Genomic DNA, 16043 nt, shown 5'->3' with positions numbered 1-16043 from the left:
CCATTGTCAGCTGTTTTAAGGTGCGAGCTCCCTTGTTTTTGACAGCATCAACATTTTCCTTTCATTTGTAACTTAAAATGCACCAGCGGAAAAAAACAAGCTGCTAAAAAAATCCTCTTCATTTCCCAGGCGAACCACAATAAAACACTGAATAAATGTGAGATCAACATGATTATAAAAAACATTTTGGTTTAGCAATTAACACAAATTATGAATAAACACATCTGCGGTCAGCGATAAAATTCGATATTCCCCAGACTTCTTCAGTCATTCCTTTTAAACAATACTACATTCCTCACAAAACTACAACCTAGATGAGATCATCCAAGATGAAGCTCCTCACTGATATTTTTCTTCTTCTCTTAAGTGCTGTTGAAATGGGATATCATTGTTAAGATATTTCAAAGGAGGTCTTTCCATGACAACGACCTCACCCAAACGGCTCTCCAGGGGCTGCTGGAGGACATACGCTGTCAGTACTTTCATATTATCATTACAGGATAATAAAAGGTTTGTTTGTCAGAGTATTGTAACAGAAAGTCCAGTTTACAGTACATATTCTCAAAACTGCATCCAAACTAAGTAATTTCAAACGGGCTTCTGATTTGAATGTTTGTCATTCGTCACAGACATTTTTTTTTTTTTTTTTTTTTTAGATATGTGACCTTCAGGCCAGACCCTGTAGAGTGACCGTTGTCCATGTGATGCAAATAAAAAATAGAGAGGAAAAAAGTAACATTTCCAATCAAGTTTTTAAAACCTTCAGTATGAAAAAGTATTTAAGACAACAAAATGACGATATAAGTGCTAAAGTTCAATTTCATGGATGCTTCAAGTCTTTCAATGAGACCTTGGGAAACATATTAAAAGTGCATTTTTTTTTCCTTACATATATTTCAATTAGTACCTACAGTACAAGGGGGGAGATCACTGGAGAGATTATGAAGCGTAAAACTTCACAGGCTGTGACAAACCGTTGCAGGAAATAAATGCAACAATTTCCAAAAAAACACTGAAAACACAAGATGAGTCTTTTCTCTTCTTCTCCTCGAGTGTCAGCATATTGTTAAGACCCTCTTAGTTCACCAGATCTCTGGTGTTAAGCGTAAAATAATGAAGTGGGATGTTGCTGTCCTGTCGGCCACGCCGGATGAACTGTCTGAAAATCAGTATTCTTCACTGGCATTGATTCAATTTGAAAGGGACTTCTGAGTTGATCATTTTTTTCTCTTTCTCACATGAATTGTCCAGTCGGAGAAAAAAAAAAAAAAAAAAAAAAAAGCTGAAAATGTAAAATGTGTTCTCTTCCTTCAATTTTGACTTCTTCATTTCAGATGATACAGGCAGGATTGAAAGTGGTCAGAGTCACTCAGATTCTCACTGCGGAGGTGGAACTGGAGCTGAGGGGTGGAGGGTTTCCCCGGGGAGCGGGGCGGTGGGCTCTGTGAGGGATGAAACAGGGAAAGAGGAGAAAAAAATGTTAGAAATCTGAACAATTTGGAGACATCTGGTTTTAGGATATAAACTCATCTCCCTGTTTAAGGTACTCAGATAGACCTTCTGTTGACACGACACAGAATTTCTAAAAGGTGGCTGAGCATAGCCACTGTCATCAGCACCAGCAAACAGAGAAACAGAGAGAAACCCCACCCACAACCAAAAACAAGAACGAGCCTCCTCTACACAGCCTCTGACTGGCAGCTGCACGTCGATCTGGGCAAGCAGCTGAGGTTTCCCAGCACATCATAGCAACATCAGTCCGGCCAGACATGATCATCATCACCTCTGACGTGACTGATCATGTTAGAACTAGAATACCCTGGGAAGAGCATACAGAAGAAGCCAATGAGAGGAAACGCGCAAAGTACCAGGAACTGATGGAGAAGTGCCAGGACTGAGGTTTGAAGATGCACTATGAGCCCTCAATCGATTGGGCGTTACGGGGGAAAAGAAAGAAGAGGGCCATTTAATCCATGAGCGAAATTCACAGTCCTCGTTTTGAGCAAAAAGTATTTTATCAGGAGATAATATGATGCTTCAGCAGTCTGAGTTTGACAGATGAAGTCTTTTTAGTCTTTTTAGTAATAATTCCCTCTGTGTCTTGATGGGCAGCGTTTTCTTGTTCAGCTGCAGTGGAAGGATTGTAACAAAAAAAGGGAATTTGACACTAAAAGAGTAACTTTGAAAGATATTGACTTGTTTTGATTAATTTGGATGGCTGAAACTTCATATTAGCTCCAAGTAAACTTATAAATACATTTTTTCACAGAAGGAGGACTGTTGATTTTGGCCTCCATCACTTACATTGAAAGTGCATTATGAAGGGATCGTCTATTGGTCAGAATGAACAGGAGGAATGATTACAGCCCAAGAAAAACGTGTCAGTGTTCATTACGACGCCTGACTATTGTTTTAGGACAGACTTGAAAAACTGTGAACCTATCCTCCTTAAAACTGCTACACTGTGCTTTAACTTTAAACTCACCATGGAGTACAGGAGTAGTGCTGGAGCTGGAGTGCGCAGCCATGGCCGGGCCTGGGGGGCAGGGGGGCGAGGTGTGGGCACTCGCAGGTGGCTGGGACTCAGGAGCCGGGGCAGAAGAGGCTGGAGGTGCAGGGCTGGGGGCCGGCTGCGGTGCTGGTGTGCTGGGAGCTGGCTGAGTTGCAGTCGGGCCTTGGGTTGGCGGGGCTGCTGCAGCCTGGGTGGAATGAGGACCCCCGGCTTGGCTGTGCTGCTGGTGCTGAATCTGCTGGAAGTGCTGCTGGCGAGCTCTCATCTCAGCGTATTTCAACTGCTCCATGTGGAAAGACTGACGGTCAGCCAGCAGCTGCTGCCGCTGGTACTCCAACTGCACAACACACAGAAAAATGTTGAAGGCTTTGCACTCTAATTAGCTTAGCTACTGTCTGTTGATACCACATATCCCAGAATCCCTCACTCACAGCCTCCCTCTCTCTGTCCATGATGGTTTCCAGTTCTTCAAAGTGTCTCAGTTTAATCTCCAGCTTCTTCATTTGGGTCTCCACCAGCAGAGCCACCAGAGATTTGATCTTCCTCTCTTCCACTGCAGCCAGATGCTACGAGCAAAGAAACAGAGAAACTACAGTCAGGGAAAATATGAGAAAAAAAGGTGGAGGATACGGCTGGTTGAGCCCCTGCGATAATTGACTTTACCTTGGCTTTGACAGCTGCAGCAGCTAAAGCGGATGCAGCGGCGGTGGCCAGATTCCCTTCTCCCACATCACGCTCCACTTTAGCCTTCCTTTCTACCTCACTCTCTCCTTCTCTTTGTCCTTCCTCTGTTCCCTCTTTTCCATCCTTCTCCTTCTCTCCATCACCTAAGAGAAAAGAAACAAAGTTGTTGTTTTTTAACCTTTGACCAGAAAACTATTTCCTGTATCTGACATGATGAGATGCCCTTTTCGTACCCATCTCTGACTCAGTTTTGTCTGCCTCCCTCTCTCCTTCAGGTTCTCTTCCTCTCTCTTCTTCTTTCTTTCCGTTTTCTGCCTGCTTCTCCTCTTCCTCAGTGACTCCATCTTTGCTGTCCTGTGTGGAAAGTGACAGCAGACTGAGCATCACAACAATGCACAAGTAAAAATAATCACTATAAGAAACAGTAACGCAACAAACAGGCACCATACCTTGGCCTCCCTCTTCTCTTCACTTGATTGGCTGTCACTCTTACTTTCATCGCTGCTTTCATCTAGAGGCAAAGAGAGAAAACAAGTCAGAATTTGTTAATTGCTTCATCTGCCTATTTGGGTTTTTCTTCATCCTTTTAAAATTTGTCTGTCCAGCCTACCGGGTCTGTCTCCCTCCTCCAGGCCGGTGCCTGCGATGCCACTTCCCTCCAGGCCGTACAGAGGGTCCTGTCGGCCGCTGACCCTAGCTGCCTCCTCCACCCGCCGCACATGAGCCTCAACAAGGGCTGCAGGAACTTCCTCCTTCATACGTGAAAACTCCTCTGAGAAGGTGAGAGAAAGAAGATTTGGGGATGACTAATGAGTAAGGATTTTGGGAGACTGTGGCAGCCATTTAATGTTTCTATTTGATAGACATTTGTGCCTTTTGTGATACTAGAATGGATTGTTGTGCCCTGCAGGTTTTTTGGCAATTTGTTCATGAAACAAATAATTTACTTGTGTTTATTTATGATTCAAATTCCTAAATCAACAGCCCCAAAAAAATATTGGGTAGCAATTGTTCTCACTTTGAGCTCTCATCATGGAAAAGCATACATTTTGTATTTTAATAACTTTTTAATAATTAATCAAGTGTTGATAACTAACACGGCTGATTAGGGAACCTGCATAGATTTTGTATTCATACTGAAATTCCATCATACCTAATTAAGGCACTAACTATCAGCTCATGCTCTGTGTAGGAACAAACACATTGTCTGGACAGTGTGGAAATTCAAAATAAGCTGCTTCTCACCCAGAGCAGATTTGGCTGCAGCTGAGGCCACACGTGGGTCGACTACAGAGGCCAGGAACGCCACTGTGCTCATCACAGGGTTTCCTGCTTGGCTGAAAGGTACCGGCTGGTAGGCCAGTGGTCCCAGTGTCGAGGAGCTGTCCTCCAAGTAGGGGTCTTCAATGGGCAGCCGCAGGAAGTGCAGGATGCACTCATCCTGTGTACGACTGCCCACGTGTTCTGACACCTTGTTCCAGTCGTCCTTGTACATCTCCAAGCCCTAAAGACAGCGAGGGTTACATTAAGCTTCACATTTCTGGGTTATAATTTTCTAGTTTACAAAAGTTATTACTGGCACTGGATTTATGATCTTCGTGCTTATGCTGTTTTATTTTAGGGACTGTTTGTACCTCGAGTAGTAATAGTGTTTCCTGTTCTGTCCACTCCCTCATGGAGCTCGCTGCGCTCTTGCTCTGTGCATTAAAAAAACCCACAACCACTTTGTTATGTTAAATCATCATAAAGTACAGCAACACAGGCATTCTGTCATTCATCTTCTTTGACTTGTACCTTTGTAGAGCCGGTCTTCTTGCTGTACATGTCAGTCCGCAGCCCAAAGTTCTGCAGATCTGCTGGTTTATCCTTCACTTTATCTGGGAAGGACATCATCTGCTGTGTAGCAGGAGTCTACAGGTACACAATGAGAGGAGGACACATGTAAAATAATACAAAATCTGTGTGTGAGGAGAAGAAACTGAGAAAGAGTCTGTTTGTCTGTGTGTGTACGAGCCTGTGTGTGGACCTGGGATGTTTTGGGCTGGAGGGGCACCAGACTGGATGGAGTGTCTGCCAGGACGTGGAAATGAGAGGTGGGTGGGGGGCCCATGGGCGTGGGCCGGCTCTCAGAGTCCACCTGGTAGTTGATAAGTCCCCACTGCTCCAGGAAAGCGTGGACTCTGCAGGAGAAGAAGCACAGTTTGTTAACAACTACTAGATACACATAGTTTCAACTCTGGATTTTTTTTCAAATCCGTTGCTCACATTCGACCTTCCACATACCTCATGATTGCACACACATCTCCTGCCAGGTTCCTGCGGCAAGCGGTGGAGGTCAGGTACTCCTGAGGGTTCAGTCGGTAGGTGTCAATCATGAAGTTCCTGTATGCCAGGTAACTGCAGAAAGGTGGAGGAGGAGAGAAAACTGAGATATTACAACTGTGACTTGAAAAATGCCTGTGATTGCATTTTTAAATGAGACAGACATTTAAGATTATATAAAAAACTCTGATATTGTGTTACGTAGTGATCAAATACTTACATCTCAGGGGTTTTGGATTTGTTCTTCCCATTGAAAAACTCTGGCAGGGCTCTGCGCTCAATAGCATGAACACTGAGGGGAAACAATTATGACACTGTGAGGACTCACAGCTGAAATACATCTCAACCTCATTTTTGACTTTATGAGTCACCAGTCATGTGCTATCGAGGGTTTAATTTCAACCAAAACGACACCAGCTGATTTTAAAATTAGGTCTTGTGTTTTTTTCACTTTGCACATGTCTGACCTTTAAGAGCACACTACTGTTCAAGTGTGAAAAAACATATTTAGTTCTTCACTTTATAACCAGACAATTAATGTGGTTTTAATCAGTTTAACTTAGATTTGGACTGATTTATACTCATATCTTATTGTTATTAGTATTAATCATAGTCTTTACTTTCATCCCAGGACATTGCTGCCGCAGTATTACCTTCCCTGTTCTGTGTCTTTGTCATGAAAAAGCAGAAATCTAGTTGTGTTTACTGGAATTACTCTCTAATCCCATGACTTACTGTAGTTTATTGTTTACCTGTTGTAGTCAAACCAGGCAGCGTAGCTGGGTATGATTATGTGGTGGGTTTGCTCAGTCACATTGTCCTCGTGAAGGTCCGAGCCTTTCACTGGTTCACCCTTCACACTCGGAGAGCCTTCCTCCTCCTCCTGTTTTAACACACACACACACACATATTCACATACATTGTTCTCACTGTTATACTGTATTTTCACACTCTTTGAAAAACTATCTTACCTTTCCGGTTGTTTCCATGGACTCATCCTCTTGCTCATCTGTTCAAATCACAAAAAGTTTACAAATTAGATTCTTATTACTTGGTATTTTAGTATTATATTATATGTTATTTTGTCATTTATTATGTCATTTTCTTTTACTGTACCACTGTGGTCAGTCTCATTTACTTTGTATTTTAACCAGTGGTTAAAGGTGACCATGTTAGAGGAGATACAACTACACAAGATGATGCTGTACAGGGTCTCACCCATATCTGTTCCTCCCTTGACTGGGGTTGAATCAGAGTCCTTCTTAGTGTTATCTACAAAAAGAAAGAGAAAATGAACATTAAAGAAATCCCATATACTAATTCAAAAAAGAGATTTCATATGTTGTACATATGTGGAGGTGTGTGCTGCGTACTTGTCTTAGCTGGATTTCCCTCTTCAGATGCTGGGACAGGTGACGCTTCATCCAAGTCCTTACCCAGATCCTCTTGCTCCTCCTCCCTCTGGCCCCGTTTAGATTTGGTGTACGGGGTTGTTGGCCTGTCGAAACACACACAGAGGACATTATTTAATATTTCTGATTCTACAACAGACACCTGAAGCGAAACATTATTCAGTGTGACATCACGCACAAAGATGTGACTGCTCACAGACCCTTTTTTGGTGTTCTTCTTCTTGTTCTCCTGAGGTGGAGGGGTGGGTGAGGGTGACGGCGAGCGTTTCCTCTTCTTGGCACTGCCAGGCTTCTTGTCTCTCCGCTCGTCAGGTGTGGTCACCTCGTCTGTCAGGGTCTTGGCTGAGATCCTCTTCCTCTTTGGGCAACCTTCTCCTACTTCATAGTCCTCCTCATTCATCCACTCATTATACTGGTCCAGGTCTAAAATCCACTTGGCATGGACCTGTGAACAAGAACCATATAATCTTTGCCCAACATCTATCCCAATATATTATTGACGGAACGGCATTGGATCATATTCAGTCAGCAAGACAGCCACCTGAGTCAAATGTCATCAAACAATCCCACAGTTAAACCAGGCAGTGCTTCACACACAAACCTGAAAAACAAAATACTTTTGATATCTCCAAAAACCTCTAGGTTAAATTTAAAAGAGGTACAAATAATGACCTATATGTGAATTTAGATGCCTTCCGAAGAGATTATTATGAAACAGTTTCTCTGAGGTGAAGCCACAGCGGGAAATTTGTTGTTGAAAACATCAGAGGGTGGTATTTTCTGGTCCCTAAATTGGTTTTGTGGCTGAAATACTGTTGTGTTTAGAACACAAATAATGGAAAATAATAAATAAATCTATCTGGGTTAATTGGATGTTTACAATGGTCTATGTTTCAGTAAATATAATTTTACACTGATGTTAATACTGTATGTTAGCTGCATATACTGCAAATGTCAGATGTTGAGTAGATATGTTATTAACAAGAGAGGACATTTTGTTTAAAATGAGACAAATACTTTTACTATGGTTTAAGATTTAATTATGTCAGTTTATGGTCATATGTTAAGTTATGGTCTGAGGGAGACTTTTCCACTGTGAGTAAACAGAGTGGCACAATGCCTCACTACAAACAAACCCAGTGTGCTCATTATTGTGCGAGTACTGCTCAAAACATTTGAATGCTTCACCGCTCATACTATAATGTCCTAGTGAGTGCTGACCGCCTTGAGCGAGTGTCACTCTGAATACACAATAAGAGTCTCTGACACTGCTTTGAATTTATTGTTTAGCCAAGTGCCACAGTCGGCTCTGTTGCTCCGAGTGCCAATTTGCCACAGCGCTCCATTGTTGGATGTTTTCCATAGATAGAAGATATAAAAAGAGTTATCAATGTCACACTAGGGAGCTTTCAGCTTGGTATACACAGTCCCCTGACAGGTCTATGTAATAAAGAAAAGGCAAAGACGCATAAAATTAACTTAAATTAACTAAAAGTAACTCATCCTTACAGATTGTAATGGTGTGCAGACGAGAACAAGATCTTTATTTTTTAAATTCCAGTCAAGATGAAAATGGTCTAAAAAATCATGCATATAAAATAATGCACAAGGCAACTATAAATCTATAATTTTCCATCTAATGGTGTGACATGCACCCATTAAAAATTGCAGCTTGGATCTGAATATTTTTCTCATTTTTCTCGAGTGTTATTAGCCTCAATAAAGGGCTACAAGCAGATACAAAATATGTGTATGATGTTGTTGAAAAGTGTGGAATTTGTGAAATTAAGCAAAATATTGGAAAAAAGTGTTTTGCATTGTTAAAAATGAGGGAGATAGAAAAGATAACTTTAAAGACTTAAAAAACTTAGAATGGATGACTGAAAAATAGCGAGACAAGTAACAACAAGTGACAACAAAACAAGTTCTGAACTTTACTGACACTGCATGACAAGAAATGAAATACCTTCCTGGGCTTCTCTGGGCTGGGAGGATCCTCCACAGCAGCCTCAATCTCACTGGCTGGGATCCAGGTGTCGTAACTTAAAAAATGAGAGGAGCAAGGTCAAAGGTCAAACCAGGGGAAAGATTACAAGTTTGTGCATGTACAAAGAATTTGGGAAGAGGAATGTGTTACTTAAGCTTGCAGTGTGGGAAACATGTTATGCTTCCACAGTAAATATTAGGCAATAGTTTCCAGTTCAGGTGTAAAATATCATGTGATGTTGTTTATATCTTTCTGCTGTGTAACTGTGCTCCAACCTGTCAGGAAAATATCCCCAGTGGAGCAGCACTTGCTTATCTCTCTTCATCACAGGACGCACCCACTCCTCTGGAGCGAAAAAAAAAAAGCAGAAAAGGATATTAGCACAAAGTGAGGTAGTGCAGTAAAATTCACAACAATGGCACAACATTTAAAGCCCCACCTTCCTCCAAGCTGGTGGGAATAGGAACGACGACATGGGAGCTGGAGGCCTTGTCCTCAGTCACTGAGCCCTGCGACAGATAAAATCCACAGAATTAACATAAGATCTGCCAAAGAAAACTGAACATTTAAGAATACTTTTAACATCTAATTAAGGGCCTCAAACGTGGGCAGATTTTCTGTTAAAACTACCGATGATTTTCAGTCTATAATACTGACTGTTAATACAAAACAAAACAAAATAACAAACCTGATGTCTTTTGATGATGTCTTTCAGTTTCCCAAGCAGTTTTGGCTCTATGTCAGGACTCAGGTAGATGACAGGTCTAGTCAGACAGTTGTTCTGAAATGAAGAGATGCAACATGTGTGTAAAAGTGACATTCACAAGTATAAATATGCAAGAAATCAAAATATATATAACGCATAATCTTCATTAAAAATAAGAAGTCTGTCTGTGTTATATGCTGTTGAGTTCTGCATATGAAGAGATCTAGATCATCTTGTAGTGTAACTGCAGGACTGATTAAGTAGGATTACTGGTCAAGTCACATGACCGGGTGCCCTTCATTATTTCTATCTGTGTGGCTCAGGCAGCTTCACAAATATGATGTAACCAGAGGAGACTTGTAACCTGCGGAGCTCATAGATGCTCCTTTAGAGCAATAACTGTAATTATAGCAAAATTGTGGGAATGTTGTAATAGTTTGTGGAGTGAAAAGAAAGATATCCTCAGTAAAAAAAAACAACAACTCTGCTATCAAACCTCACAGAATTAGAAATGAAAACATTTAAAATTGTGATCGACTGCCCAGGTAAGTGTGCAACATGCATATATAAAGAAAAGTTTTTTGGTAAACTCACCTGCACTAAGGACTTCTCAATCGTCAAGAACATCTCCACATTTCGGTCCATCCTCGACGGATTCTGGAAGTCAAACCTGCGCCTACCAGGAAATTAGACTGGAGTTACACACGAAACGGCAACAGAGCCAAAATCCAACAGAGCAACTGTAACTCTAGATAATCCTATTTATATCGAATCTGTTTGTTTATCAATGCTGTCCCCTTTCCTAAAACTCATCAAGCCAGCTGGAAAGAAAGTCTTACCATCCTTGGTCACTCTTGAACTTGTAGGCAGCAGCCAGGATGTGACAGAGAGCCCCTCCGGCCTTGAAGTCCAGGAAACACTTCATCTGGAGACATAAAAAAACAAAAACGTTACAGAATGCCTCGGAGGTGAGTAAAGTGATCTGATTTGTGCCTGTGAAAGACATATAGAGGTGATAAAGGAGGCGTACTGGTAGCTTGGTGAGCGGCGGGTTGCTGACATGTCGACCGAACACCTCCTCCTGGAACTGGAGCAGCTGGACCACCAGACTGGACAGAGATTTGTTGGTGGGGGGCTCGGCCTGGATGTACTAAGAGGACAACAAACACAGAGGGGCAGTCAAAACTCTCAGCCACATAAAAATAAACTACAGTGTGATAAAAGGGGTGCTGTGGTGCTCTGCTATCACCTTTATTACTCAGTAAATCTTTGAAATATCTGTTGAGGGATGAAATAAAACTATCATCATCATTATTATTGGGCCTATTTATAACATGAATGATGCATTTTTGTTTAATCAATGAGTGTGAGCGGCAGCACACCGCTCAGTGTTACTACACACGGGCCATGGCTTCAGTCAGCGTCGCGCGCCACGCAGAGCCAACATCTGGATCTCAGCTGCATTACAGTTAGCCGCTTAGCTACGAGCTACAGCTAGCCTCATGAGCGGCTAAAGTCACCCCCTTTCTGCACAAATGCCCCCTCAGAGGTCTTCTGGATCGTTTGAGCTACAATAACGTGCAGGGATATAGTGCCGCATCTGGCGCAGCTGTCGGCTCAGCATCCTTTTGTATCCCGGCTCGAGTGAATCAAACAGCTGGACGCTCAGCAGCACCCTCCCTCCTCTCTTTGTCACTGCCTCTGCTCAATAGGTTAGTGCCCACATTTCAGCCTGAAAAATGTACGCGTGGTGTGTATGGCGACAAAACATGCGCTCAGTACCTTTTTGTAATTCTTTCCCAGCCAGACGCGCACATTATCAAACTGAGAGACGGTATCAGACGCTTCGAAATATTTTACATTCGGGCCGCCGTCTTTCTTCCGCACCGCCATCTTTGCCTGCAGACAACCAGTCGACGTCGCGTGCCGCCCAGCGGCCGAGGCGCGTCATCACAGCCCCTCCGCGCGGCTGTGAGGACCCTGCAGGACCAGCAGGGGGCGCTGCTGTGTAGAGGATCATGGTTTAACATGCTGCTGCATTACAGCTGCGTGCAGCAGTAAGTATTCAGATAATTGAATTGACAGCAAAAGTAATAATACAACATTATTTAAATACTCTATTACAAGTAAAAGTAAGTTAAAATTTAAATACAGAGGCAACAAAATGTACTTAAAGTATCAAAAGTAAAAGTGGGCTAGTACTCATCATGCAGAAGTGCTCCTGTCAGTATTATATTACTGGATCATCATCGTTTTTATTTTTTATTTTTCCAGTTTATTTATATTTTAAAAATATAACAGCATACATAAATCAAAAATACAATTCTTCAAACAATTATTAACACATTATTATTAACAAAAAAAAAAAGAACAACAAACAAACAAAAACTGTTTTTATTATAGGTTCTTAATTTGTTCTTTTTCTCTTCTTTCTTTTCTTTTTCTCTTTCTCCTTTTTATGTGTATTTTGTCTTGGATCATCATTATTGATGTGTTAACATGTGAGGAATTCTTTAATATGGTTTCAGAGGTTCATCATTTTGTGTATTGGTTGCATTTGCAAGCAGTATCACAGCCTCAAGGCCCAGACCAGCAGGCTCCAGGACAGCTTTTTCCACCAGGCCACCAGGCTTATCAACAATGGACACTTAACAGCCTGCCTGATGTCACACACACATACATAAGCACATATATTTATACATGCATGTATAGATATTTATTCATATATTATATTCAGGACACATTCACACTGCACTTTACATACATACACCGATATGTTTTATACTCTTGTTGTTTATAGTCTTATCTATTACTATCAATTTTACTATTTTAAATATTTCTTTTTTCCTTACTGCAAGGAGCTGAAACCAAAGATTTTTACTGTCTTATAGTTGTGTAATGAGATGTAACAATAAAGAACTTGAAGCTTGAAACTTGGTTGTTATTGTTAATTTTCTTGATTAGTATCAATAAAATAAAATAAAAAGATTGATCTACTTTTAACTACTACTTTTACTTTTAACTGCTTTACTGTGTATATTTCTAGTTTTATCTATTATAATATATCATATTTGATAAAGTCATTATATGTTTTGTATGTAAAATATTAATCTGAAAGGTAACTAAAAGTAACTTTAGCTGTTAGATAAATGTAGTTGAATGAATAGTATAAATTTTCCTTCCGTAACAAGAATAATGTAGCATAAAACAGAAATATTCAGGTAAAAATACCTCAAAATTGTACTTAGAGGCCTCCCCCTGGGCAAATATATCTTTAAAAGTTTATCTGAAGCTAATATGAAGCTTCAGTCATCCAAACACAGCTCAACAGGGAAACACAAAGAGGGGATTTGATGCTAAAAAGACTGTAAATGTGACAGATATCCACTTGATGTGACTAACTCAGACTGCTGAAGCCTCATATAAGCTTCAGATAAACTTTTAAATGCATTTTTGGATAAAATGACTGTGTGGATACACTGTGGAATTTGGTCCCCATCACTTACATTGAAAGCACATTTGAAGGAGATCTTTTAACAGTCAGTACGAACAGCTGAATGACTGAATGATTTGAAAAAATGTGAACCTATCCTTTAAGTACAGTATTTGAGTAAATGTAATGTTATTTTCCACCACTGGCATGCACATACTTTCTCATTATGAGTGGAGACACAAGAAAAGGGCAGAGAGGGCAAACGCTGGATATAACACCAGAGACGAAGGCACAAGCTGTAAATCTGTTCCAAGCACTCGGGCTCAGCACCAGACCCCCGGTCATGACTGTTATCATCTGTTCCAAGAAAAAACATACGTATTTAAAAGTGAAAAATAAACAGTTGTTTTGTTCCTCCATGTCCTGACCACTCTTGTAGGATGCTGAAAACTATGAAAAATAATGAGCGATATGTCAAAAAGATTTGTGGTCACACAACAGGTCACTCTTTTAACCAGGTGTTGTCCTAGAATTTGTTGGGTAATGGATGACGTGTGCGAGATATTTCACCCACAGTCACAGAACAACATATTACAGCCAGTGTAATGTTTTCCAAATAAAACCCCACCCAGTTCAGTGTTCATCACTACAGACACTGATATAGATCTTGTGTCATGAGTCAGTCCCGTAGACAGACTGGATGGTTCAATTATCAGAGGATCACGTCGACAGAGATATGAATTTCACTGTAACAGGTGAGCCTGAAAACACAGTGAAGATTACTGTGAGTAGCATCTTTAGCAGCCAAACCACACTCATACTGAGCCACACAAAAGGGAAAATAAAATCAAGTTTTCCATATACAGTAAAATATATATACATATATGTGTTAATACTGTATGTATAATATGTATCAGTAACATACATATAATAGTGTTTTGAAAGGGATATACAGCAGGTTAAAGTGTCTGTGCTCTATCACTATAATAATGCTACGAGTTTACAGTAACTTTACCAACTTTATATCGTCTTAGTCTCTCTAAAATATAAAATCTACTTATCATCCCCGTATTTGGTCTGTTATCAGTTTCTAGTTTGATATTTAGTTTGGTGTAACGTGGTCAGATCAGGCTGCGTCTTTACACACTCGAAAAACTAATGTCAGAGTCAACAGGTAGTTTGATGTACTGCCAAGCGCTGCCAGTGAACACTGCTCTGTAAGTGGCAGCTGAAAGAAGTGTATTGGTTTGGAAATTAAGTATGAAGCAGCCTTCTTAGTGCATTTCAGTGTTCCACTTTATGCTTCCTCACTAAGACTGATTTAGAGGTTGATTAATTGCCAATGTCTTGAAAAGACTACATGAGGTGGCGAAATATAAAATCACCAAAACAAAGTACTTACCTGTAAATCTTGAGGGGGAAAAGTAAAGGGGAAAAAAACACAATTTCAGATTCTGATTGGCAACACATGACCTCCCCAGCAATTAAATGACCTCCTGTAGTAAGACTTGAGTAAGTGTGCTGCTGAGACACCTGAGAGAGGTGAGAGCAGGCAAAAAGGTTTTTTTTTCATGAACAAGTAAATAAAATAGGACCTATATCATCAATTATAATTCATGCAGAACCAGGTTTTGATTCTGTGCATATATTGTTGTTACTAGAAATTGGGTTTTATATGATCATCATTCATATGAATCAGGTATCAGCTGAAAATCATGCCTACTATCATCTGATATCTTTTTTGCATCAAGTCCAGGACTATGAAGGTGCTCTCTTTAAAACATGGATTTCACAATTCATGACCAGTATTATTCAGGTATTGTTGCCCACCAGGTGTTGCTTATTAGTTTAAATCTACTTTGATTCATCCAAGAGAGTCTGGGTGTGACGGCAGGAGAGGACAAAGACCAGTGATCCCAAATTTAACTTCTGGTCACAGGTGTCTTTTGATTTCTGGCTAAATTAAATAATTCCTTCTTCAGCCTATAGAGATGAAAACAGGCAATATGAATGGAAAAAAGGTTTGTTTTGTTTTGGGTTGTTTTCTTTATCATTTTAAAAGTGCTTTTTTGACTGAAAGTGTTTGGGCGATCACCTCATATGTGTGTCACTGTATGAGGGGTGTAAGGATTAAAAAACTCATGTTCAAATATTTGCTATAGATATTGCCAACAACTGTTATGTAAAACATGTGGATATTGCCTTGCAGGCATTGATTGATTTCCTGAATGAATGAAGCACTTTTTATATTAATGTATGTCAAATGTACATATCTTACTCAATTAATGTTTATATTAGACCAAATTAAATTCCAATTACTGCAAGAAATTAAGGAAATGTCTTCCACAGACTTATTATATCATTATTCCCAACAAAATAATTATACTAATCCTACAATGTATCCTGTAGTGTTATACAGATATTACAGCAAAATTCAAGGCTCCCATGCAGTAAATATAAGTAAAATTTGTACAACCAAAATACCCAAATTCAGGAATTATAGTCATACAAATTAGAAATATTCTATATAACATTGTGTAAAATAAAATAACAATTCTTGTGGTGGTGCAAAACCGGATCATACTGAGTTATAAAGCAACAGAATAAAGACATAGATTTTTTTTATAAAAGTCATACAAAAAGGAAATGCAGAAGACATGAAAGTACAGAAATAACCAAGCAAAATACAGACTGTTCATGTCTCTGACCTTTTCTGGTCCTCATTTAATCAGAGGCTTAAATTAACCTTCATTAACAGAGAATAAGCGTGTGTGTGTGTGTGTGTGTGTGTGTGTGTGGTATGTGAATCTAACATGACCCAGACTAATTTGTGAAAGCCCAGGGACAACATTGAGGAGAGTAGTGCTCCTTGAACTAGTATTCCTCAGACTGTCTGTGTTAGTATTTGCTCATGAGCGTGTGTGCGCATGTGGGTGCATATCTGTGTAACAGTGTGTTTGTGTGTGTGTGGTGCAGCCGTCTGTGCT

The 16043-nt window shown here is 40.3% G+C and overlaps 1 protein-coding gene across 4 annotated transcripts; it reads right to left on the bottom strand.

The window, feature by feature from the left end:
• Positions 1–619: 619 nt before the first annotated feature.
• smarcc2 (SWI/SNF related, matrix associated, actin dependent regulator of chromatin, subfamily c, member 2) lies at positions 620–11664 on the bottom strand. Of its 4 annotated transcripts, none has more exons than XM_042407144.1 (26): positions 11406–11664; positions 10654–10773; positions 10463–10548; positions 10218–10299; positions 9606–9698; positions 9357–9426; positions 9193–9262; positions 8897–8972; positions 7131–7375; positions 6892–7016; positions 6737–6790; positions 6490–6527; positions 6271–6401; positions 5739–5810; positions 5480–5593; positions 5211–5376; positions 4991–5107; positions 4831–4893; positions 4442–4700; positions 3807–3968; positions 3646–3707; positions 3430–3550; positions 3176–3339; positions 2944–3078; positions 2486–2849; positions 620–1442 (listed from the first exon to the last, which is right to left on the bottom strand). In XM_042407144.1, exons 1-26 carry the CDS (start codon positions 11514–11516, stop codon positions 1378–1380), a joined length of 3165 nt encoding a protein of 1054 aa, XP_042263078.1. In that variant the 5' UTR covers positions 11517–11664; the 3' UTR covers positions 620–1377. The 4 variants fall into 4 exon arrangements, with proteins under 4 accessions (XP_042263078.1, XP_042263080.1, XP_042263079.1 ...); XM_042407146.1 differs by having other exon boundaries at positions 5223–5376; XM_042407145.1 differs by having other exon boundaries at positions 10218–10293.
• Between the last annotated feature and the right edge of the window lie 4379 nt (positions 11665–16043).

Source organism: Thunnus maccoyii, chromosome 3 (assembly GCF_910596095.1).
Source record: "Thunnus maccoyii chromosome 3, fThuMac1.1, whole genome shotgun sequence".
NCBI lineage: Eukaryota > Metazoa > Chordata > Actinopteri > Scombriformes > Scombridae > Thunnus > Thunnus maccoyii.
The sequence above is the reverse complement of the archived record's forward strand: the minus strand, read 5'-3'. Positions and strand labels throughout refer to the sequence as shown.

Coding starts and splice junctions, on each gene's coding strand:
- smarcc2 (XM_042407144.1), bottom strand. CDS start 11,516: ATGGCGGTGCGGAAGAAAGACGGCGGCCCGAATGTAAAATATTTCGAA. Junction 7,017..7,130: donor AAGAAGAACACCAAAAAAGG/GTCTGTGAGCAG, acceptor GTGTTTCGACAG/GCCAACAACCCCGTACACCA. Junction 6,528..6,736: donor CAAGGGAGGAACAGATATGG/GTGAGACCCTGT, acceptor TGATTTGAACAG/ATGAGCAAGAGGATGAGTCC.